General features: G+C 38.9%; 1 protein-coding gene across 1 annotated transcript in view; it reads right to left on the bottom strand.

Annotated features, from left to right (window-relative positions):
* The window catches only part of LOC144609965 (heparan-alpha-glucosaminide N-acetyltransferase-like), a 198,711-nt gene that overhangs the window by 116,502 nt on the left and 57,469 nt on the right, over nucleotides 1-24,740 (bottom strand). Inside the window, exons 5-7 of the mRNA XM_078428374.1 lie at nucleotides 17,635-17,704; nucleotides 15,161-15,224; nucleotides 10,236-10,324 (exon numbers count right to left, since the gene is read on the bottom strand). Coding sequence (XP_078284500.1) covers nucleotides 10,236-10,324; nucleotides 15,161-15,224; nucleotides 17,635-17,704 — 223 coding nt within the window. The remainder of the gene's footprint in view (nucleotides 1-10,235; nucleotides 10,325-15,160; nucleotides 15,225-17,634; nucleotides 17,705-24,740) is intronic.

Raw genomic sequence — 24,740 nt, 5'->3', positions numbered from 1 at the left:
ATAAAGACAACGGGACATGTTGAAATGCCAGATAGTGCAGGGGTGAGAATGACCTCACAACCCAATGAATCAACAGACCACTGCACGATTGACAATTTTTGAATGGGCATGTGAAAAGTTCAATTCACCTAAAACATAGGGTTAAATTCACCCTGGTTTGTAATACCAGCATTTCTCAGGAGCATATTCAGTAAATGATGTCACCAGATCAACCATTGAACTTGACTGAATTTTTTTTTAATGACGAAATATCCAACTGTGAATATAATTTATTTAAGCTTCCAGAAAACTTTTGGTAATATTTCTGAATAGAAATTATTAGCTGAAATTCAGGGGAAATCTTTTGCAAATACAGCTGATGCTTGGTCAACTTTTAATTTTAAATTTGAAACTGATTAATTTTTGATAATGTAACATGGCAAAACAACAGTGAAATTACTGCCATAGCAGCAGGAGTTCAGAACTGTTGATCCAGAGAGATGTGTTTGAATGCCACAATGGCAACTGGGGAATTTAAGTTCAATTAATTGAACATAGTTGGAATTAAAGCTAATCTTAGTGGCAGTAACCTTGAAACTACTGGGTGGTTGCATAAACTCATCTGCTTCATTAATGTTCCTCAGGGAAGGAAATCACCGATCCTTTCCTATATTCGATTATATGTAACTCCCCATCCAGCGTTGTGGTTGACTCCTTGGTCTGTGACCAATTAGGACTGTAAATATGAAAATTAATGTTGGTGTTTACTGCAACAACCTCATTTGATAAATGACTAAATAATGCCCTATTTCAAACAGTACTGCAAGACCTTTAACATTCATCTGAACTTCAAGGGTAGGCAGGATGGAGCAGAGTTCATTACCTCATCTGAAGACGTAAGAGCTTCATCAACATGGCACTGAAGTCTCAGCATACACTATGCCTTGGTCCTAGAATAGTGCTTTAAAACAATGTTTTCTACTCAGTGGTCAAAGTATTACTAAACAAAGATAGACGCAAAAAGCTGGAGTAACTCAGCGGGACAGGCAGCATCTCTGGAGAAAGGAATGGGAGATTCCACACATGATTCAACCTGGCTTGTTTAGTAAAGGGAACCAAATGGGTTTCAACCCTTCTTCCGACCAAACAAGCCAGGTTGAGTCATGTGTGGATTCTCTGAAATTCCAGAACTTTCTATCCCAGAGTGTTGAGGAAGCTGGATCATTTGAGGTATTCAAAGAGGAGATAACATTTTTGAAAGATGAGGGAACTCAGGTTTTGAGGAACAGCCACAGACAAGCCATGATCATATTGAATGGCAGAGCAGGTTTGAAAACCTAATCCTGCTCCTATTTTCTTACGTTCATCATTATAATAGCAAATTGCATGAGGAAAAAAAAACAGAACCCACATATTCAAGGTAGTTACTAAATCTTATTATACTTAGAATAGCACAAGAAAGCACATACATTTCACAACATTATGGCACAGCAAAGTGCTTGACTATTGTGTTGCACCAGAGTGGGGGATAAGCACGTTCACTCACGTTCACATTTTTCAGCATCAGATATCGCAGGCACATTGCACACCAAGAAAGGATATTATTTTTCTACATGGGTAATGAGGATCTGCTTACCCTAACCCCCCAAAGTAAGGCATTAGGGGTGGCCAGCACCCATTCCCTTGTGACAGGTACCCAGTTTTAGGATTCCTGTGCTCAATGTGAGAAACACCCTGGTTTTCAGTCAAATTTAATGCACCAAGAGTCCTAATATGTCTACATCTGTGGGAATCGCGCCAGTTATACACAGCCTCTTCATGTTTCTCTCAAACTATGCTGGTTAGTATTGCAAGTATCAGATTAAGTCGGGATCTAGCCAGATTAAATAACCTGACCAGTGTCCAATAGATCAGTTAAATTTAAAATCAACATGTTGGTACTCAATTTAAGGAAACAAATATCCCTTTCCAAACCTCTATAAAATACAAATAAGACAAATTTCAAATGGAAAATAATAAATAAATCCAACTGCGGCAGTAGAGTTGCTGCCTTACAGAGCTAAACAAAAAGTATTCGCAGAGTTATGTGAGCCAGAATGTCAGAGTTGGCATGCTACGTGTCGCTCTTGGCTGTAGTTTGGATGTTCATCTATTCACAACATTTTGGAAATGTAACAAAAATTATTGCTATATCTCACTATTAACATTAACCTCAGTTATGGCATGCCATTCATAAGATTTTGTGCACATGAAAATGATTAATAGAGGTAGAATGGAAGAAACTCTGTGACAGTGAAATTCCATTCAGACAATCTGTCTACTCCATCCAGCAGATGATGTACAGGCAACAGGGACATGGATTTTCACCAATTTACTTAACCCCTAGGGGGAGGGAAGTACCGGTATGGAAACTGCAGGGACGTAAACCTCTGAAGATTCATCCTTGTGAAGTTGGCTGACGTTGAGGCTATGAATCTAAAATTACAAGCTGCATTATTCTTGGCTTGTTTCATTACAAAGATAGCACTGCACAGTCTGCATTAAAACCATTACAATGTCACACAAATGTCTAATATTAATCTAATCCAGGTTGGATTGGTTATGCTAATCAAATAGATGTCTGAGTGCGATCACTGTAAATAATATGCACTGCACAAAATTAAGGATAGAATTTCCTGTGGAAATTAATCACTCTTTGCTATTTTAATTTCTGATTATTGGAGCAAAAAAACTGCAGATCCTGGAAATGCAAATCAAAAGCAGAGAGTTGTGGGAGCATTCAACAGAATCAAGCAGCACCAGTGGAGGGATACACACATTTAATGGTCATTGACCTCAAAGGTCGACCCTGTTTCTCCCAATATAGATGCTATCTGATCTTTTGACATTTTGACATGGGAACTTTTCTCATCTCATTAAAAAAAGACAAAACACAAAATCAGCATTAGCAAAGGGAAACAAGCATAAACATTGAGAGAACAAGGAACACAAGAAGTATCATTTATTCTAGTTTAACTCTGAATCGGTGGAATTCTCTGCCACAGAAGGCAGTGGAGGCCAATTCACTGGATGTATTCAAGAGAGAGATAGATATAGCTCTTAGGGCTAATGGAATCAAGCGATATGGAGAAAAAGCAGGAACAGGTTACTGATTCTGGATGATCAGCTCGAAGGGCCGTAGGGCCGAATGGCCTACTCCTGCACCTACTTTCTATGTTTCTATGTAAACTCAGTACTTCAAACTATTTCACCACAAAATATATTAGCTGTGTTGCCTTTAAGAACATGTAACTGTCAAAGGTTTTCCAGTTTTAATTTGACTCATACAAATGTCCTAAAATTGCATTAAAAAAAGACAGGAAGCCGAGGACACATGAGTTGTATAAGGCACTGAATAGGCCATTCAGCCCAATAATCAATGCCAGCATAAATGAAATACTCAAATCTCCTCTTGTACTTCCTCATCTAAATCTATCAATGAAGTCCAATATTCCCTTCCCCCACACATATACCTGTCAGCCTCCTCTGAAATATATCTGTGGTAATTCCGTTCAACTATTCCTGTGATACAAGTTCCACAAGCTCTCCATCCTATGGATGAAAGATTCCTCCTGAATCTCCTCCTAGATATATTTGTAGCAATCCAAAAATTGATGGTCTCCTGTTATGTTCTAAGCCACTAGTGAAGCATTCTCTCTTTACTCTCTCTGTCAAACCTTGCATTATTTAAACAATAACTATTAAGTCACCCCTCAGCTATCTTTTCAAGAGAAGCCCCAGTGTGTTCATTCTTTCCTGGTATGCAAGATGTTATATTTCTGCATTATCTTTGTAACCCTCTCCTGTTGCGCTGTGATTTTTTGATGATATGATAACAATAACTGTTCATGTGATTCTCTTAATGTGGTTTAAATACAGGTCGAATATAACTTCCCAACTTTTTCAATTGTATACCCTCTCGAAATGAATCTCAGTTGCTTATTTGCTCTTGCTGTGGTCTTGTTGCATGTTTAGTTATTAGTTCACATTATAACAGCAACTCTTATATAAAAATATCACAAGATAATTGACATTTCAGAAATGGTATCTACTGCATCTACAAGCCCGGACTTAATTTTAGATCTGTCTTTAACCTGCTAATGATATACAAATAGCAGTCATTATAATGACCCACAATTTTAACAGCCCCTTCTGTCCAGCAGCCCATTCTGCCCTCCTTAATCTTTTGTTTCCCCAAAAAGTGTGTTATCATTTTGACTCTGGATATTTCCCAAAGCTAGTGTTTTCTATTTCTTTCAAAGCTGACGATTGGCTCTAGAAAATTATTTAGTGATTCAGAGGTAAGGAATATAGACACTGCACTCTTTGAAGCTATGTCTGTTCCTGTTTTGGCACTGGCACAGTTGACTGCTTGACTGGGAGGTACAATTCTCATTCCTTCCTTTGCTCTCAGTGATGAAGCCACCAACCAATGCCTATGTTTGGAATTAAACCAAACTCACAACTGGCCTCTCTTTCTGTATTTGAAGTCACATTGGATTGACAGGAAAAAAATGTAAATGCTTAAAGTAACGTCAGTAGATGCACAGCCAGTCCATTGAACAGAACAAAAATGAATTAATGCTTCAAACAAGCACAGAGATTCTGACATGCCTGCATCTGAAATAGTAACGTATTTTCTCTATCCAAATGTCTGTCCCAGCAGTGTATTACTAACAAATGTTGCTTTCATTACCTGCCAACAATTCCACCTCTGCCTGTGTAATAAAATATCCAACTTTTCTGCAATTTAAATTAATATGATCTGTCAAATGTAGGATTTTCCAATTTAAACATGTTTTAAAGGTGGACAAGATAGGCTGAAGGGCCGTTTCCATGCTGTACAGCTCTATGTTTTTATTTCAGGATATAATAATAGACTTTTTTCAGGCACCTATATTAACTTGCAATGTCATTTGTTTAACTTTGGTTTGAATGATGGTTAGGCCACACATAGAGTGTCAGGAACAAAAATCCTTATGCAATTAATGGAACACATTGATTAAAATGAAAAAAAAACCATTGGACATAACAGCTATAGATTGATTCGCATCTCACTATATCTTGTGTTTTGCTGTTGTTTTGTGGTAGGGGCAACAGAGTGCTCAAAAGATGAATCTGAATACATCAATGAAGGATGGTGATACAAAAAATGCAAGACCACGGACTGCAAATTAGCCCAAAATATTAATGTACATTATCATGTTATGTAAATACTCACAACACATTTTTTGATACCATAAAAGATTGTATATAATGCCTAGAATTTCTTTCAAAAGGGACAGAACTGAAAAGTTGGGAAGTATTGCTAATCATTGGTTACACCACACTTAAGAGTACTTTTACAGCCTTGTCAACATATAATATGAACATAGAGATATGGGAGAGGGCATAGAGAGATTTACAAGGTTACTATCAGAAATGTAAGGTTTGCATATCAGGAAAGGATGAACAGACTGGGTCTCTTCTCTTGAGAAGATAGCCAAGGATGGCTTCATGGCAGTTAAAAGCATTAAATGATTAAGGTCATGGAAATGTGTTGTCTGGGTGTCAGAACTGAGGGGTGGGGGAATGTGATGGCCAGCATCCGTAGTCGCAGAGTCTTCAGGAATTCACCGTCAAGTGGTCATGATGACTGGAACTCCTGAAGGTTGTATCACACACAGAAATTCCAGAGTGGTGCAGAGCAATCTGGACACAGTTATTATCACATTTCACTGTAGAAACTTTTCCAATTGTATAATATTGAATACCAGGAATTTTATTTAATTTCTCAGGCAATCCCTTCTTGCTCAAAGGATTGGTCCAAAAGGTCATCCATCAAAATCCCTATTTCACTTCAATTTAAATGAAAGACAATTATTCTGCTTTCATAGCAAACCACTCTTGAGATATCACCATTTTAATTTGGACTGGCCTTTACATTTCCATGTTTATTGCTAGATTTCATTTACTGGGATTAATGGGGTGTTAATAGTTTTGTTGTTTGCTTCAGTGGGTTTGACTCCTCCATCAATCACCAGGGCCAAATGTTTTGCAATCAGAAATTGCAGACTTTAAAATTCCATCAACGGACCCAGTAACATTCAAACATGAAATTAATAATATTTTTATTAATATATCCCAGATGTAAGGACGGAAACTGTTGAAATTTACTTCTGTGTTGTGATCAGATTTCCTTGCACCACGGAGTGGCTTTTGCATTCAGTTAACATATACTGCCATTTCATGCCCACTGTCACCTGCAACTATCTAAGAGCCCTGACCTCAGGGACATGAATCTACAACATAAACCAATTGTGAGGAATAGTCAGAGCCTATTTCTTTCCTGTGGCAGATTCTGTCCGATTCTGTTTTTATTCATTGGACTTCTGCGACCATTGACTTATTCTTAGGAACAACAACTGTGGAACAGAAACTCAGTCGCCTCGTCTACAATACACAATGGGTCTGCTGGACCCTGATATTGCTAACTTCAGATTCCATAAGATTCCAGGATTTTTTGTTTGATTCAAGAACTGTCTTCCACAGGTTCTTTCATTTAGAGCAGAAATAGAAACACCAAAACTAAGTGCAGGATTCACTCTTTATCTTACATGGGCAACAACAAAGGAGGCTGTGTAAACCCGTTAATACATGCTGGCTCTTTGGGAGAAATCCCATTAATCCCATTCCACCTCTCCTTATTGTGCTATACCCCAGCAATTTATTCTCTCTCATACATGCCCAGCGACCAGGGCCGTCTTAACGCATGGGCCTGATGGGCACTTGCCCGGGGGCCCACGAGCATAGGGGCCCCATGCTGATCTGTGTATGTTAAGTGACTTGCAATAAATAAATACTACTTTAAAAATGTAGGTTCAATAAGTGCTTTTTTCGCAACATTTCCGGTCACTAAGTGCTTCTCACAGCGATCTGAAAGTGCTTTTCGGAACAATGTAGCACCCTAAGTCCATCGCTAAGTGCTTTTCGGTAAGTGCTTTTCGCCGGCACGACAGGGGGGGGGGGCTGGTAGGGAAAGGGGGGTGGGGGAGAGTAACGGTAGGGGCCCCAGTACACTGCTTTGCCCGGGGGCCCATAATGCTGTAAAAACGGCCCTGCCAGCGACTCTCCTCTGATTCTTTTTGCCACCAGCCTACATTAACCGATATTTACTGTATCCAATTAAGCTACCAGTATGCTACTGACAAGAACGCCTGGAGGAAAGCCATGAGATGATGTTGAACACTCGTATACTGTACACCTCAACTAGGACTAAAGGCTGGGATTGAATCCAGACCCTTGGAGCATTGGGGCAACAGCACTAATTGTTGCACCAACTGCCACCTTAATCGGAGTCTATGAAAATGTGGACATCAAAAAACCCAGACTTCCTTGGAATATCACATTAGTTCAAAGATTTTTATTCTATATCATGAAGAGTGCAATTCCAGCTGTAATCTGGTGGGGAGCATTTTGCACTCTGAAGCAGATGGCTGCTCATTCAAGTCTCACTTGCTAAGAGCAATTGACATTCCTGTGCATTACTGAAGGAATGCTGCAACTCCAAGCCATTGCTTGTCCTCTGATATAAAAGGTCTGTTATGTGCATAAAATATCCTTCCTGAAATCCATCTTGGCCCATTGCCTAAATTTCCGTGGACAATTCCACGTTGTATTACTACTGTTCATTTTGAACAGTTTAACCAAATCTATTAGCCCCAATCATGGTAGAATTTAAGTAGGAGCAGTTACAACCATAGAACCTTGATTTGTCCAAAGTAAATAACTCAAACTTTCTAAATCTCTGCTTTTAACAAATTGATTTAAGTCTTCGTATTATACAAAATCTGAAGATAGAACAATAAAAAAGTACATATAGAAATAAAATTAATTCCAGTTGTAGTAACTTTGAGAGAAACTTAAAAAGAACCTTTCAGATGCTGTGTCATGAACTGCTAACATTTTAAATTCTAAACTTGCACACGCTTTGCTTATCTCCAGTGCCCATTGCTAGAATATTCATTTTAGAACTGTAATTTTGCAGGGCACCTTGTAATTTTTTTTTAAATGGTATTAACATTGGATTATTATTGTTGGTTGTACTGTGATACAGTGAAAAAGTGTTTTGCATGCAATCCAGGCAGATCATACCATACATAAGCTCATTCATACCATACGAGTTATTAGGTAGCATCACGGAGAAAATAAACAGAATATATAGAATATAGTGTAACAACTACAGAGAAAGTGCAGATTTTTTTTAAAGTGCAAGAGCAGTGAGGTAGATTGGAACATCGGGAATATATCCTTAGCATATGAGCAACCCTTTCAAGAATGTCATTACAGCAGGGAAGAAGCTCTTCTTGAATTTGGTGGCATGTGCTTTCAAGGTTTTGCCCACTTTCCCCAATAAAACCTATCTCTGACTGGGTATAAAATTATGCCTTTGAGAATAATTTCCTGGATACAAACATTTATCCTGCTACGATGAGAAGCAATTGTCTTATTACAGCCCTAACCCTGCAATCTGCAGGCACTTCACTTAATTAGCATATGCTTGCAATGACAGTGAGCGGGTTTAACATCCTAGAGTCTGGTACCGTACAATATAAACAGCATAAAAATCAGATTAAAAACCACTCAACCCAGATTGTGCTTTAATAATGAAAAAAATAGGGGAAAGAAATAAACAGCACTCCATTCTTCTCACAGAGCAGATGCTGTTTATTCAATTTTGTTATTTTGATGAACGACATCTCACACACACATCAGAAAACAATATATATTTTTTAATTGCCCTGTAACCAGGCGATGACCTTTCACCACTTCATGGTATAATCCATACTGTAAATCCCTTTACATCCTGGAAGATGATCAAGTGTCCAACTGCTGCTACACTAGCTTTTGCATCTTGCACATTCAATAGTAGCTTGTGTTCCTACTGCAGAGATTACTTACTAAATATGACACAGATGGAAGCCATTCCGCCCATTGCGTTAATGTTACGTTCCAAAAGCAATACTAGCAGTCCCATTCTCCCCTCCTTATTTTCTGCTAAACCAGCTACTCATTCTCTTTCATGCCCACCAACTCCACTCTATTTTGCTACTTACCTATACAAAGTTAAAATTTACAGCAGTCAATTTAATTATCAGCTTGTCTTTGTGGAAGGAATCAGGTTACGTTACTGGTGATATGGGTGCTTAAGAACTTTGACCATATCTACAGTAGCTTCATTGATGAGTGAAAAGTTGTGTTTCTCGCAGACTGACCCCACAGCCACCCCTTCTTCTTCAAGGTCAACAGTTAACTCATTCATACTGCTGATACTCGAGGAGGCTCTGTGCTTGGCCACATAGTCATGGGTGTACAAGGAGTAGAGCAAGGGACTGACGCACATCCCTGAGGTGCACCCGTGATGGGGGTCAGGGTGAAGGAAATGCTCCAACCAATTCTAATCAACTGAGATCTGCTCGTCAAGAAGTCCACAAGCCAGCTACAGATGCAGACCAAGTCCAAGGTCCAGAAGTTCAGGAATGAGCTTAAGAGGTATTTTAGCTATAGCCAATGAATATCAGACAAAAGGAACTGCAGATGCAGGTTTACAAAAAAGACACAAAGTCCTGGAGTAATCTCAGCGGGTCAGACAACATCTTTGGAGAACATGGTTGGCCGATGTTTTGGGTCAGGTTCCTTCTTCGGATTCATCAAGGAGCAGGAGAGCAACAGGAATCACAGATGGGTAGCAGTGACAGAGGGTCACACAGAACTCTCGTTGGAGAGAGGAGGAGAACTTCTTCAAGGTAGGCATACCTTAAGGAGATTTTATCGTGGAGCAGTAAAATGAGAAACAAGGAACTACATATGCTGGTTTTTGAAAAAGGACACACAATGCTGGAGTATGAAAATGTAGAGTATTATCTTGTCCTTGAAGACCAGTTGTTTTGGAATAAGGCAGAAGGCTCACCTCTACTGATACTAACAACCCTGAGAACACTGCAAGTCTTTCAGGCACCCCTGCAGTAACTATTGCCAAACTAACGGAGACACACTGAATAAATAAAGCAGACATTTTCAAACAAGTATAGATTCAGAAAGCTGAGTGATGGCTTCAGTGTTTTGCAACGTGATGAAATGAAGAGCCAAAGAGATAAAACTGAGCAGGATAGCAAAATAGTGCATTTAAGTACAAACATAGAGGAATCATAACAGTCAAACGAAGAGAAAAACCTTACCCACGGAAAGTATCAAGGGAACGTAATCGCCGAGATTTCGGTTTTGTGGTTTTGGCTGAGGCATCAGCATTACTTACAGGAGCAAGTTCCTGAAATGGAGAACATAAATGTATTTAAGCATTTACCAAAGTGGAGGCTAAAAAAGACAAAAAAAGGTTGACAAGGCCAAAGCCATAGATATTGTCTATCTGGGCTTCAGCAAGGTGTTTGATAAGGTTTTGCATGGTAGGCTGCTCTGGAGTGTTAATCAATTCTCACATCACAATGGCAAATGGGTAGGATTATTGCACAATACTTGGCATGGGCATAGGAGTCCATGGGGTCTCTTTCTCTGATGTATGGTTATGTGACTATCATTTTATATGCAATTGTCACAGAAAAGATGTAAATGTTAATTGATCGGATCTACAGCATGCAAGGCAGGCAGTGACTGTCGAGTACCAGTAATAAATTATGTCCTGAGTTACCTGTAGTCTCCTCTGGTTGAAATATTGATACCAAGTGCAAGTTCAGTTGACCAACTGTGTACCAATTTCTATAATTGTATAAATTTGAGGAGATTAATTGGAATGCAAAGAGTAGGTGGAAAGGTCAGGAACATGGACAAAGTGGAAGATCAATTATGATCATTCTAAATGGCTGGCCAGGATCCAGGGGCTGAATGGCTACTTCTGCTTCTTGGTCAGAGAAGTTTAAGGAGACCAACACTGGTTTTGTCCTGACACGATGAATGCTAACCTGCATTGAACCCCAGCCACGCCTCAACTTTAAAATTGTCATCCTGGTTTTGAAATGCCTCAATGATTTCTCCTCTTTCAATCTCTGTAGTTTCTCCCAGACCGACAACCCTCCAAGATATCTCTCCTTCAATCCTGGCCTCTTCTTTTTACCTGAAAACATTTTATTTTTGCTACCGAGTCTTCTGGTATCTATCCTCTGGAATTGCTTCCCAAACAAATTCTGGTTCCTTTTCCTGCTTATAGAACTAAGATTTTGATCAAAGGTAGACACAAAATGCTGTAGTAACTCAGCGGGACAAGCAGCATCTCTGGAGAGAAGGAATGGGTAACGTTTCGGGTTGAGATTTGGGTCAAGACCCTTCTTCAGACTTTGATCACTGGTTTTAGTAACTTAGCCTCAAGAGTCCTGTTTTCAAAACCTCCAGTGAAGCATGTTGGGGTAATTTGCTACATTAAAGATGCTGCATTAATGGAAATTGTTGTTGTTGTCATACATCAAGTACAATTCTCCAGATCCCGTTTTGGCGTAGATGTTTATACACAAATGTGTCCTGCCACAAAATGCAGCAGTCAGTGATTTGATTTGGATGTATGCTGCCCTGGGCTAAACATTCAGTCTGACACAGATCAGATTACCAAGCTAAACAGAGCCGGAATCTGCTTGCAGTCTAATTTTTTTTGATAGATCTTTTTGTCATTTGGATTTGTCAGGCCAGAGATAACCCAAGCTGAGCAAAGGACAGTGCTCTGTGGCTACAAGCTACGTGTTCAGACTGAGGATATGGGCACGGTGGAGCCATTCTTAAAGAGGCAGACCTCTTCGTGGTAGCACCATGCCCACTGCCGGTTTAAGGGTAAATACAAATCAGCAGTTTGCTTTTAACATGGGGTGAGTGTACCACAGGAGATCACAATCTAAAAATCAGAAGCTTATCTGATGACAAGAAGCAACTCTTTACATCATGTGTTTGGAGCCCTCTCATTCTATAAACTGTTGCAGCTGGGAGGTCCAATAGAACATTTAAAAATTGAAATTGATATATTTTTAAGCACATTTTAAGGACAATTCCCTTAGTGAAGCAACAGCACCCCACATTTGTTGGTGGCGCCAACAACCCCCTGCCCCACCGGGTTAGCGTTGCTGCTGCTGCTGCTGCTGGCGCTGCTGCTGCTGCTGCAGCCGCCCATGCGCAGTAATACCTCCATGTTCGACGTCACAATGGAAACCCGACGGGCGGGAATGGCGGCGCCGCCAGAGAGCCCCTAAGAATGGAGGGAGGAGATAAGGGGGGATGGAGTGGGTGACTGGGGTGTGGGAGGGGAAGGTGGGGGAGTGGGGGGGAAGAAGAGGGGTTGAGGGGATGGAGTGAGGGGAGGGTGCTAGACCAATGCAGAAAAAAAAACATTTTAAAGAAAAATCACGATTTTCATTGAGATTTATTATTTTTTTTAACGGCATTTATTTTAAAGAAAAAAAGTGCGATTTTTCCCAACATCACAATGGCAACCCAATGAGTTATGGGCCCAACGGGTCCACTTGGTCTAGTATCCTCTAATATTGTCATTTAAGGTGTTACATTCAAGTTGAATTTTATCAGGCTTGTCACTTCCTATACTGCTCACTTTACAATGTTCATACTACTTCTTTATTTTTCCCATTTTTGCTCTGTGCATCTTGAATTGCCGCTGCTATTTTTGCTTTTACATTGATGTATAATTGTCCCACCAATGTCATGGGTCTTGATAATATTAAAGCTGAAGTTTTGCCTTTGTATTTGAGAGATTTTAAATCCATCAATTACTTTCTTACAAATTCCGCGTGCAGCCGACAGTTTTTGGGCAGCTGGTAAATTCTCTCATAGAATTCCAGTCGAATCCTTCCTTACCTCTTCAATTCATTTTATTATAGCCTGACCCCTGATTTGTGACCCTCCTGCTTCCTCTTCAAACCCAATATTGAGATTCAATCATGTTACATACCAGACTGCCTGCTATTTTCTGTCATTACTCATGTAAAATTAAGATCATCTGCTGCCTTGTTGGCTCTTGCTGCTTCAGGAAAGCAATCAGTAAATTTGACCGCTACCATTTCCGACTGCTACCATTGTTTCTTCCCCAAAATGCATTTAAAACTCCCATTATTATTCTCCCTGATAGCTCTTTCTTTTCTTCATATCAACATATTCCTATGGTAAATCATTCCTGTCCTCTCATGCTATTTTAAAGGTGCTATAATTAATGGCACTGTGGGACTGCAGTAAGTTTAACAATCCAACTTGCTCCAGATCAACCTCTTTCTATTTGAGGAACTGTAGAAGTGTTTGTGCCTGAAGCTTATTTCACCTTCCTTACAGTTCAAACCTAAAGCAATCACAAGGTCAAGCACTGACAAATATGATGATTAAGTATGTGGGTCACAGGGCAGCTCTCCTATTTACAAACCTTTCTCTTTCTCAACCACCATACTCTTTTTTGGACAGATGTACCACCAACACCATGAATGTTCCAATCAATAATCTCTGATCGACATATGATCGCCATCTTATTCATTAATATTTTAAGCAGGATTTTTATATGAAAGAAAATCAATGCACTAGTTAATTGACAACTTTTGTATCTGCTTAGAGGGAATTCCAGGGTCTCATGGTGATCGAACGTAGCCCCACTCGGGGAGCATAGTCCAAGATTCAGGGACAAGGAGACAAGCAGCAAGGGTTCCTCTCCAGGTGCATTCACTCATCTTTCTATTGAAAGATTTAAGGGAACTGGCTACTTTACCTAAGAGCCACTTTTGTAGGCACTGTTCATTCACTTTTTAGTTAGTTTATTACTATTTGAACAGTAAATCCACTGAAGAAAGCTTTCCGGCAATCCAGTTAGCGAATAACAAAAGGAGAAATTAAACAATTTGAAAACACAATGAGACTATAAAGGATAAGCAATGAGGAAGATGAGAACTGACTGATTGATTAACATGGCCAGAGACCTGACATACAAAGAAATGTTACTATCAGTCTGAAGAAGGGTCTCGACCCGAAACGTCACCCATTCTTTCTCTCCAGAGATGCTGCCTGTCCCACTGAGTTACTCCAGCATTTTATGTCTACCTTCAATGTTATTGGAAAGATTGATTAGGGAATAGTCAAATCCTGCAGCAAAAAAGAGAGATCCAATTTTTGTATAATCTTAAGAAGATGGGACAGATATTCAATTTCAAAAATAGATACAAACTCTGCCAATTTAGACAACTTGTGACTTGAAGAGCGTTGGTAATTTCTTGACTTGTAATTAGTATCAGTCAACTGCACAGGCTTTGCTGTAGGTGTTACTAGATGGGATCCAGGGGACAAAATCAGGATAGATCAGTGGTAAACTGCAAGCATTGAATGACATTACTAAATTGTGCTTTCCTTGATTTAGTTATAAACTGGGCAAAATTAGGCTACTAAAAACATGCTAAGGCAAATTACACTGAGATCTTCCATGCACTAATATACTGTGATTTTTTTTAAAGTCCTCATAAACAATGTGAACTGCACGGCAGGAGCAGGTGAAAGAAAGCCAGCACCTTCATAACCTAAAGACCCTGACTCTGCCTAGGCTGAAACAGCAACTCTCTTCATCCCTGCGATTACTTTGCTTTAAGATAAGAATTCAAGTTCTTTACTGCTGGTAGATTCCAACCAGCATGCTGTTAGGGTGCTCCCCGCTGGGTACACAATGTCTCAATGTCCATTGAGGCCCACTAATCCCCATGAATCATTTGCTATATGTAGACAAATCTCACCCCATGAGCCCCCTCTCGTTGAAGTGACAGTCCCAGATACAAAATGGTGCTAGTGTGACTTTGCTTCTAACACAAACTTAATGCATGATTTTATTTTTTAAAACAGGATTCTAATTTCTAATGCTCACAATGCATTGTAGCACATGCTTGAATATTGCTTCCCATGTTAACTGGACAGAAATTGCCTCAGATCTACCATCTCGGCATCATCTCCAAATAATATGCTTTAATGCCGAGAACAACTTCTCAACTCTGTGCATGCTACTTTTTCACACAACATTCAGTACAATAAGAATGCCATGGTGGAGCCAAAAGTAAAATACTTTCCACTCTCCATTATGTGATGTTAATTACTTGCTCACAAGAAGTCCAAACAGCTGGAATGGTCCAGTACTTACAATGCTGATGTTGTGAGCCTGTGACCCAAGGAGTTGCTGCACAGACCTCTGAAAGCACTTCATTCTGAAATAAACACAAAGCCTGTAAGAAATATTGTTTTACTTGCTCAGGATCACATTTTTGTAATAATGGGTCGTTGTTTCCCATGAGTTTGTGGATACATGCAGAGAATTTTTAAAAGTCATTAAAAATCAGATAAGAAGATAACAAAAGGCAAAATCAGATGAAGTTGAGTGAAGAACAGATACAAAGAGCATGGGGTGGTGGAATGTGCTTATCTAATGAGCAAGGGGCAATAAGATTTGTACGTGTGTGTGAAAAAAGTATTCCTGCGTGGAGTTACACATACAATCCATGATTGTGCATGAGTTGGTGCCCATTGGTGTCACAAGAATGCAGGAGTGATTGGCTGGTGGGAAAATACATTAAGGGTGTGTGTGCTAATGATGGCTTTGTGAGCAGTGAAACTGTGAGTGAGACTCGGTGGCAGGATGCAGAATACTGATGGAACAGATTTATGGGAGAAATGTAAAATCACCAATGCATAATTTTACAGGTTAGATGGAATGATCTTGACACCTAAGTAATTGAAGTGCATTTTTGCCAATAAATTTAATGGCCCCATCAAAATAAACAATTAAAAGATTTAAGAAAATGAAAGGCGAGGTCATTAAATCACCCAGCTAAGTGAATGCTATATAATCAAGTGGGTTGCAAAATTATACACTATACTGGTTGATCTAAATGCTGAACACAAAAACAACACGAGAATTGAAACAAAGCAAGGATTTTCAGAACATTATGTGGCACAAGACCTTTGACAAGTAAATTCTTTATAATTTGGCAGTGATTAAAGGCATGCATTTAAACAGCAGTCATCATATTGTCATTTTTGGGTTAAAATAAACTACAAGTGCATTACTTTATGGAAATACTGAATGTTACTTATGTGGCTCTTTTTGACCTGACACAAGCATGCTAAAGCCAAGCATTACAAGGTTCTCTCTTAAAACCTACCAAACTGCATCATGTACATGCCATTCTCCAGATAGCCATTGGCAGGTTCCCTGTGGGAGTCTTTTCAACTATCAAAATACTGTACCAAATATATTTAGTATTCTGACAAAGTGGATTGTCCTAATGCATTATCATGTACATTTTCCACTGTTCAAATTGCAGATATCCTCAGTGCAGTCAATCATAGAGATTGCTCCGTAATATAAGAAGGGACTACCTATCACAAAGAGTAGTGCAAGGATGGAAGCTGAAATGCCCGTCTGCCTTAATATTTTGACGTGCAGGTATTGTATGTTAACCCTCAACTTCCATGACCAATCTGGGGAAAAGGTTTTTCATACCGGCTTAAACCTCCCGTTAAAACAAGCACTGAATGCAAGGCTGCGATGTATTTTAAACCCCACATGCCCACTTTTTGGCTGGATCACGAGGTGAAAAAAATATTAGTTCTGCATGCACAAATGGGAAGAGTAAGTTCAGGTAATGTTTCAACTTGCTCACTGTGAGGTGAGACAGCCTACTCTTGTGATTTTGGAATGTGATCAGAGTCATGGGCATATTCTTGCAATTGGTACCCTCTTTGTAAACTCAACAAATCCTTCAACTGGTTTTATGAAATGTTTAGATGGTAGAACGATATAATTGAACTGTATGTCACTTATTAATGAATGTTGGGGGAGTGGGGACAACACGAGTGGATATCATAATACTTGCTTTGCATTCATTCACATTTCAGGACTTGGATGTCACTGTGAAAGCCAGAATTCATTTCACCATCCCTAGGTGCCCTTGAGAAGGTAGTGGTAAGACATCTTCCTGAACCATTGCAATCTCCTAGTGGCCTGGAAATCAGTGTAAGCCCTTTTGCAGCAAAATATAGGTTTCACCCATGTAATGGATATACTACTTCCATCCCAGTTCCCAGTACTATTCAGCCACTCCACTCTTATAGGGAAACAAGACATATTGGACACAGGAGGGGACTTTGACATTTCCTGTTCAGGTTTTACATTGGCTTCATTGAAGAAGTTTGGTTTATAGATCACCTTATTAGTTCCCTGTAGCTTCCTCAGGGTGGATAGATAGCATTCTTGCCGCAATTTGAATTTAACATTTAACCTTTGTTTTTATCACTGTTAATTTATTCCATGATATTTTCCTAAAGATAGTGGCCCACCTTCCCTGAAATACAATATTGAAGGAAACCCTGTCCCATGACGATTAATTTAGCACTCCCACGACTATCATGGTTGAACTATTTGATTTGGTTAGGAAGCTTCAGCATTAACCTTGGAAATCAAATTGTGCCTTCTGAATGTTTTGAAAATCAGAAAGCCTACTTTGCAAGCTTTACAGTACCATCTCATATTTTATTGATTGTCCAGCATTTATGGTTGCCACTGCAACATCTATGATTCTAAATATGTTTAATCTACAAGGACATAAAAAGTGTTACCTGTACACGTAACCTCCTATAACGTAAATGGAAATCAGTCCAACGATGACAACAAATATAACAGCGATAGCTGTGGATGAGAAAGGAAGAAAATGTCACTTGCTTTGGTGATGGCAGTCATTTCATTTAGGTAGAAAAAAGACATTGTTTTATTGTTACACATGGTTGAGAATGTACTGTACTGAACAACAATAGGCCATTCAAGCCTTCCAGCTTATAAAACTATTTAATAACATTATGGCTGATCTGTGACCTAACTGCATTTCCTTCTCAACGCCGATCCATAATAAGGGGTATAAAGGGGTATAAAGGGGTATTAAGTTACCCCTTAAAATCTTTAATTAACAAAATCTTCTCACACTTCAAATTAATATGGGCTCCCAACAAATGGTGCTCAAGAATGGACGGTCTCTTAAAGATTTAAAATATCAGGCCTGATGTACCTTCTATTACGTTTACCCCAAACCCCAACAAATGTTAAAATCATTTGTGATGGATTGTTCAATTATTTAAGTAATAATTGCAATCTATAAAAAAATAAAATTCCAGCATCAATTAACCTAATATTGTATGCTTCATATGCTGTCAACATAATTTCTCAATTTAATCAGGGCTAGTGCGGGACAAAAATAAAAGCTATTAGGTTGGCCAGAATTTTGAGCATTATTGGCAGAACTTAAGGAAGCTGACTCTGCATATAGCATATGCACTCAGCCAATGTATTAGTCTATAATTTGCAATATTGTCACAACTGGATCTAATTATTCATAATAGCAAAAAAAAAATGCAGATGCTGGAAATCCCAAATTTTAAAAAAATCATAAATGTGGGACAGTATCTAGATAGAGAGGAACAGAGCTCATGCCAATGTCCTTTCATCAAATCTTCATGGCTTACTCTGATAAAAGATCATTGACCTAAAATATTAACTACACTTCTCTCTCTACTACAGTTGCTTAACCTGTGGGTATTCCGTGCTTTTTGTTTTCACTCCTGATAGGTCATACTTGGTCATCGGCAGAAGAAAGATATCAAACACAATCTTCTTCCCATTGTACATGAAAGACATTAAGACAGTAAGGATAAATATCTTCTCCTTACTAAAGCTAAATTATACCTAACCACAGTTTGTTGGTGATTCTCATCCCTTTGGCTCAACTCATCCATGTTGGACCAGGTTGCATATCTGAGCTAGTATTACTTGCGTGAGCCTGGCTCATATCCTACCAGACCTTTCCTAGCCATGTACCTCTACAAATATCTTTCAAATGTCTTAATTGTACCTGTTTCTACCATTTCCTCTGGCAGCTTGTTCCATATACACATCACCATCTGTGTGAAAAAAATGCTCAAGTTCTATCGTATCATATTAGTTTCCTTTTAAATCTTTCCCCTATCACCTTAAATCTATACATACAAGTTTTAGAATCCCCATCCTTGGAGAAGACTGTAGATATTCACCTTTTCTATGACCATCATGATTTTATATAGCTCCAAAAGGTCATCTCTCAACCTCCAGCACTCCATGGAAAAGGTCTTAGCATATCCAGCCTCTCTTTATAATTCAAACCTTCCAGACCTGGTAACATCATCAGGAATTGGATTTCTACGCCCTTTCCAATTTGATGACATCCTTCAAATGACAAGATGGCCAGACACTGCACAGTACTCCAAATGTGGCTTTATCACTACCTTGTACAGCTGTGACAAGACATTCCAACTCATGTACTCAATGCCCTGACTGATGAAGCCAGGTTTGCCAAACTCCTTCTTCAACACTGTGTCTACCTGTATCTCCACTTTCAAGGAACTATGTTCCTATGTACCTATAACGCTCTCCCATTTATTGTGTACTGCCTGGTTTACCTTAGCAAAATGCAACACCTTCCATTTAACCAAAATTAAACTCCATACATCATTTCTTGGCCCATTGGCCCAGTTGATCAAGATCACATTGCAACATTAGGTACAGTAACCTTCTTAACTGTCTACAATATCACCAATTTTAGTGTCATCCGCAAACTTACTAAACATGCCACCCACATTCTCATCGATTAATATAAATGATGAATAGAAATGGATCCCTGTGGTAAACCACTTGTTCCAAGCCTCCAGTCTGAGAAGCAACCTCTATCACCACTCTCTGTCTCCTACCTTCAAGCATATCTTGACGGTCTGTACCTTGTGGAAGCTGCCCCCCGTTTTACCTGCTCCTGCACATTAAAGCAAGAGGAGGTGAAGTCTACAGTATTGCAGGAGAAAATATCAATTACCTTCCTACCGTATCAATCATCAGCAATCTAACATATATGGCATTCATTGGCTGGAATACTGCTAATGCTAGGAGGTTGAGAAATACAGTAACCTGGACATATGGATGTCCATGAGGTACCCCTTCCATCTTTAGAAGACATTTTAAAGTAGCATATTTTTTTGGGACACAGGGATGTTGTTAAACCTGGTTGCTTTATGAGTGATTAAAATCTGTTATTTTATTCAGACTGACAAGGGAGAAAATGTCATACGAGCAAATTTAATGCATCTTACTGTTCCCTCTGAAAATATTAACCATTCTAATGAAAAGTCCCTGAATTGAAACAATAACTCTACTTCTCTTTCCATAGATGCTGCCTGACCCGCTGATTGTTTCAGTTTTAATTTCAGACTTTCAGCATTTGCAGTTTTGTTTATTTTCAAAGGAGATTTCATGTCACAAATAATGTAATACAATGCATGAAAATGCTGTATCCCTAACAGATACCAAGACACCCGAAAATGTGTGCAAAGTTGCTCATCTGTAGATTAACCCAATTTTCAATAATACAATGTCATATTTTTTGTTTACCCTTTGGAATGCATGAACATATTTCCAACCACAATGGTTTGGCACACGTGTTGCAAATATAGGTTTATCAAGTGCTAAACTACTTTGTTTTTTCCTTTTAACCAAATGTCCTTCACATGCATCACAGAATGTTATTAGTAGAAGGCTTGCATTAACTTTTAATGACTAACCCAATTGCACATCTTCTGAACTTTGGAAAATATACAACAGACTCAGCATTTCCTTAATGTAAACTTTTCAAACTGGTAAAATTTAGAATCAGTATTTTGTTTTTTTAGTGTATTTTGTTACATATGGCCCCATACAATCAATGTTCCCTAAATTAATACAAAACCATTATTTTTTAGTCTAACCTATTAATCTGTGATACTCCACTAATTAATTATCTTTAGGGTAGAATATTTCAAGATGTTCAGATGTTTCTCAACATTCATTGTATACATTGTGCTGGATAAATGATGTTACAGCATTGAACATGGTTACATTTTATTCCTTGGAAATATATGATTTGTCTTTATTAGAACTGGCTTCCCATTTCAAAGACTGTTTTTCCAAATACAGAAATGTCCATCGTTGAATTGCAATCAATGTTCTCATGTGAGAATGTTGTAATGTTATGAGTGGAGTTTGGGCATTGTAAGACCCCCACGGAGAGCAATGAGATAATCATCAGATAATTACTTGGCTGAGGGATAAATACACTTTGAAAATTTCAAAATCTAAACATACTATATCTCCTTTACAACCAAACAAAATGCGTCAAATGATCTATGCATTTCTCTTCTTTTAAGACTAGCTTTACAACCACAATGACAGTGCATGATTGTTACTGAATTGATTTACTTTCCATTGAAGGCATGTAACAGACCCCAGCATGCGATCAGGGAGTTGTAACACGCAGCTCATCAGCCAGCCGACACTGTTTATTGATTAGAAAACAGATTGTGTTCATGATATTGCAATGAGATATTTTAATTACTGTTGTACATTGCACCCCGTCCTCCAGTCCATTAGTCCAGAATTAACCTCCATGCGTGACTTTGAAGCAGTGGAAACCTTGACTAGTCTGCCTTGTAAAAGTACCACTGTCATCAATACCAAAAATCAATAGCCAATAATTGTAGATTCTTACATTCAGAATGCTTCCAATTTTGCGTAGCAAAGAGCTCCTAACCAAATTTCACAAATGCCATTGGTTTTGTTTGCACACCAAAATCCAATAGTAATATTCATGGCATTTGAGGCTGCAAGACCTTGTCGAGAACTATAATTACTGTTGTAATGCTCATTAAATTCAATTAAGTTGAAAACCAGATAGATTATATGATTGGGAAAGAGACTGGAAGTTCATTGTACATGATCAAAATGAGCAGATCAATTTTATCATGTGCATCGTAGTGGTGTGGAGCTGCTTGTTCGGGAACAGGGGAACATAATATAGCAACAATTTTGCCCATTGTAAACCAGCGTCTGCAGTTCTTTGTCTATACTCATTGCATCCTGTGTTAGCATTTAGGATGTTAGTGGGAGAGTAAGATATCAGCAGGTTCAAGGCCATATGTCATTACCTTAAACCAATCTGTCTGTGAAGAGCCTAACTTAGTATTTTTACAATTTAATGGGTGGAAAAGTTACATTAGAGTGACATTTTATCATGTTATTACAAAAGATATTAAAAGAATTTGTTGCTTTTTATTCCAAGAGATTATTTTTTGACAAAAAATATGAATAATCGAGTAGTTGAATAATATATGAAAAAGAAAACAAGGCATATCGTTCTAAAATAATCTGATTTAGTTTATTTTGGTAAGGAAATTCATAGCTGACAAACTTGATTTTAAGTTGATATTAAGTTGAATTTAAGCAAGGCGTTTTACAAAACCATGCATGTGAAACTCTACACAAGGTGGACTGACAAATGGGAACCAATATTGGTTCTGTGACAGGAAGCAGAAAATAATAAAACAGAAAATATTGGAAACACTCAACAGGTTAAGCAGCATCTATGGGAAGAGAAATAGAGTGAAGGGCCTGTCCCACTTTAGGCGATTTTAAGGCGACTGCCGACGACTGTCGAAGTCGTAGCAGATGGCCGAACTTTTCTTTTACCCGACGACAATGATCACGACAATGCCGAGTCAGGTCGAGATTACAGCGTCTTCGGAAACATCGTGAAATTCCCATGCTGCCAATGCTTCTCCGGCGTCCTAATTGTCGCTGAAATCACTGACAAGTCGGTAAGTACTTGAGAGTTTTGAACTAAAACATCTTGTATGGGTTACTTAAAAACCGAGCTTCACTGTAACAAGGCATAAACTGGATTTACTTCCAATTTACTAATAGCTGTATTAAAAAAAATATATTAAAAAGTGGTTAAGTAGATTTTTGTGAAAAGTGTGTGGGCATTCTTTGAAAATGTACAGGGGATGTATATCTGGTTTCTGGGTTGCATATCTGGGTTGGGAGCCCACTTTAAATGTAATGGTTGATGGCCATAAACATCGCAAAAATTCCCACGCTTACCTTACCGTCAAAACTGTCGCCTCCAATCTACCTGTCAAATGTTCTGACGGAAAATAAATTAGTTAAACACAAGCATTTTATGGTATTTTGAAATGACTTTACTTATTTTAATATAATGTGCTTCTAAATGCATCTAAGAGAACCTAGCAAACCCGGGGACAGCAGGCGACAGCGCCCGCAATAAGCAACGATACCTGGCGACAAGCCAGCTGTCGCCGAGAGATTTCACTCGGGATGATTTCTCAGCGACCCGCTGAGATCCATTACAATTCTTGGAAGACTCCTCACGATCATGCCCGCGACACCCGGCGAACTGTCCGCGACAGCCTAGTCACCGGCAGTCACCGGCAGTCACCTTAAAATCGCCTAAAGTGGGACAGCTCTGACACTGTTTGTCAGATATAGATCTCAGGCCTGCTGAATGGTTCCATGATGTTCTGCCTTTTTTAGATGACCAGCATCTGCTTTCTTTTCAGCAAAGGATAATCATGAACAATTTAAAATTGATGTTAATTTTGTTTTGTTTTTAATTGGAAATCAGTGGACACGAAACATTCATCTTCTGGCATATAGAACCCATTGTCAGCTTATAAATTTACACAGCCAATTTACACAGATATCCCAACACATTTAGAGTAGGTATGGTTCACAATATTTACAGGGTCAGTGTAAATTAACGTCTGATCCAGTGTGAAGACTCCTGACAGAATGAGCAAATTGAAAAGTGTTGAACGTTGTTGGATAATGATAGCCTGAGGAGGACCGAAAAATACTACATAAAACCAGCCAACAAAGATTGCTAGTCACTTCTAATCTTGAATTAATTAATAAAAATAACCTTTTCCAAAGGAAAAGGTCAAAATACACCGCTTCAGTTTTCATTTAACTCTCTCCTTTCTAGGTTTGGTTGCAAAAAAAAAGGAAACATATAAGCACTATCAATAAAACAAATATGCATAAATGTGCAGCAGACTGTGCTTCTGCCACACTTCTCCAGTGGCTCAGGTTCCACCCTGACCTTAGATGCTGACTGTGGAATTTGTACATTCTCCAAATGACAGTACTGATTTCCCAAGGGGGCTCCGGTTTCCTCCAATATCCCAAAGCATCCTGGTAGATTAACTGGTCTGCAGTGTAAGTGTGTGGCAAGAGCATTAAGATTGTGTTAATTGGTAGGCAAAAGGAGAATAGGTTATGGAGAAAGAAATGGGGGAGGGGGGGGTGCTTACTGATGGTGTGCTCTGAGAGATGGCATTGACTTGATGGGTCTCCTATGCTGTAACAAAATATGAAAATTATTGAAAATACATAGTAAGATTATACGAATATGAAAGAAAAGATTTTTGACATCTCAGGATAGAATGAATAGGTGGAATTTTGGGTCGAGACCTTTCTTTGGACTGAGAGTCATGGGTACCCCAACATCCCTACTGATGTCAACCATTTTTGACATCCCTACTGATATCAACCAATTTTATCTCATTGAGCTTCCATGTTAGCTTTGGTTCAGCTGATGGTATATTCATCTCTGAAGGTGGACACAAAATGCTGGAGTGACCCGCTGAGTTACTCCAGCATTCTGTGTCTACCTTCAATTTGAATCAGCATCTGCAGTTATTTTTCTATATACGTCTATTCATCTCTGAGTCACATATGTCAGAAATTTGAGTCCTGTACCAGAAATGTGAACAGTATTGGGGAAGTCCCTTCCTTCTGAATGGAACAGTGAGCCAAGATC

Source organism: Rhinoraja longicauda, chromosome 35, assembly GCF_053455715.1.
Source record: "Rhinoraja longicauda isolate Sanriku21f chromosome 35, sRhiLon1.1, whole genome shotgun sequence".
Taxonomy (NCBI): Eukaryota; Metazoa; Chordata; class Chondrichthyes; order Rajiformes; family Arhynchobatidae; genus Rhinoraja; species Rhinoraja longicauda.
This window is presented reverse-complemented; position numbering and strand designations above follow the sequence as displayed.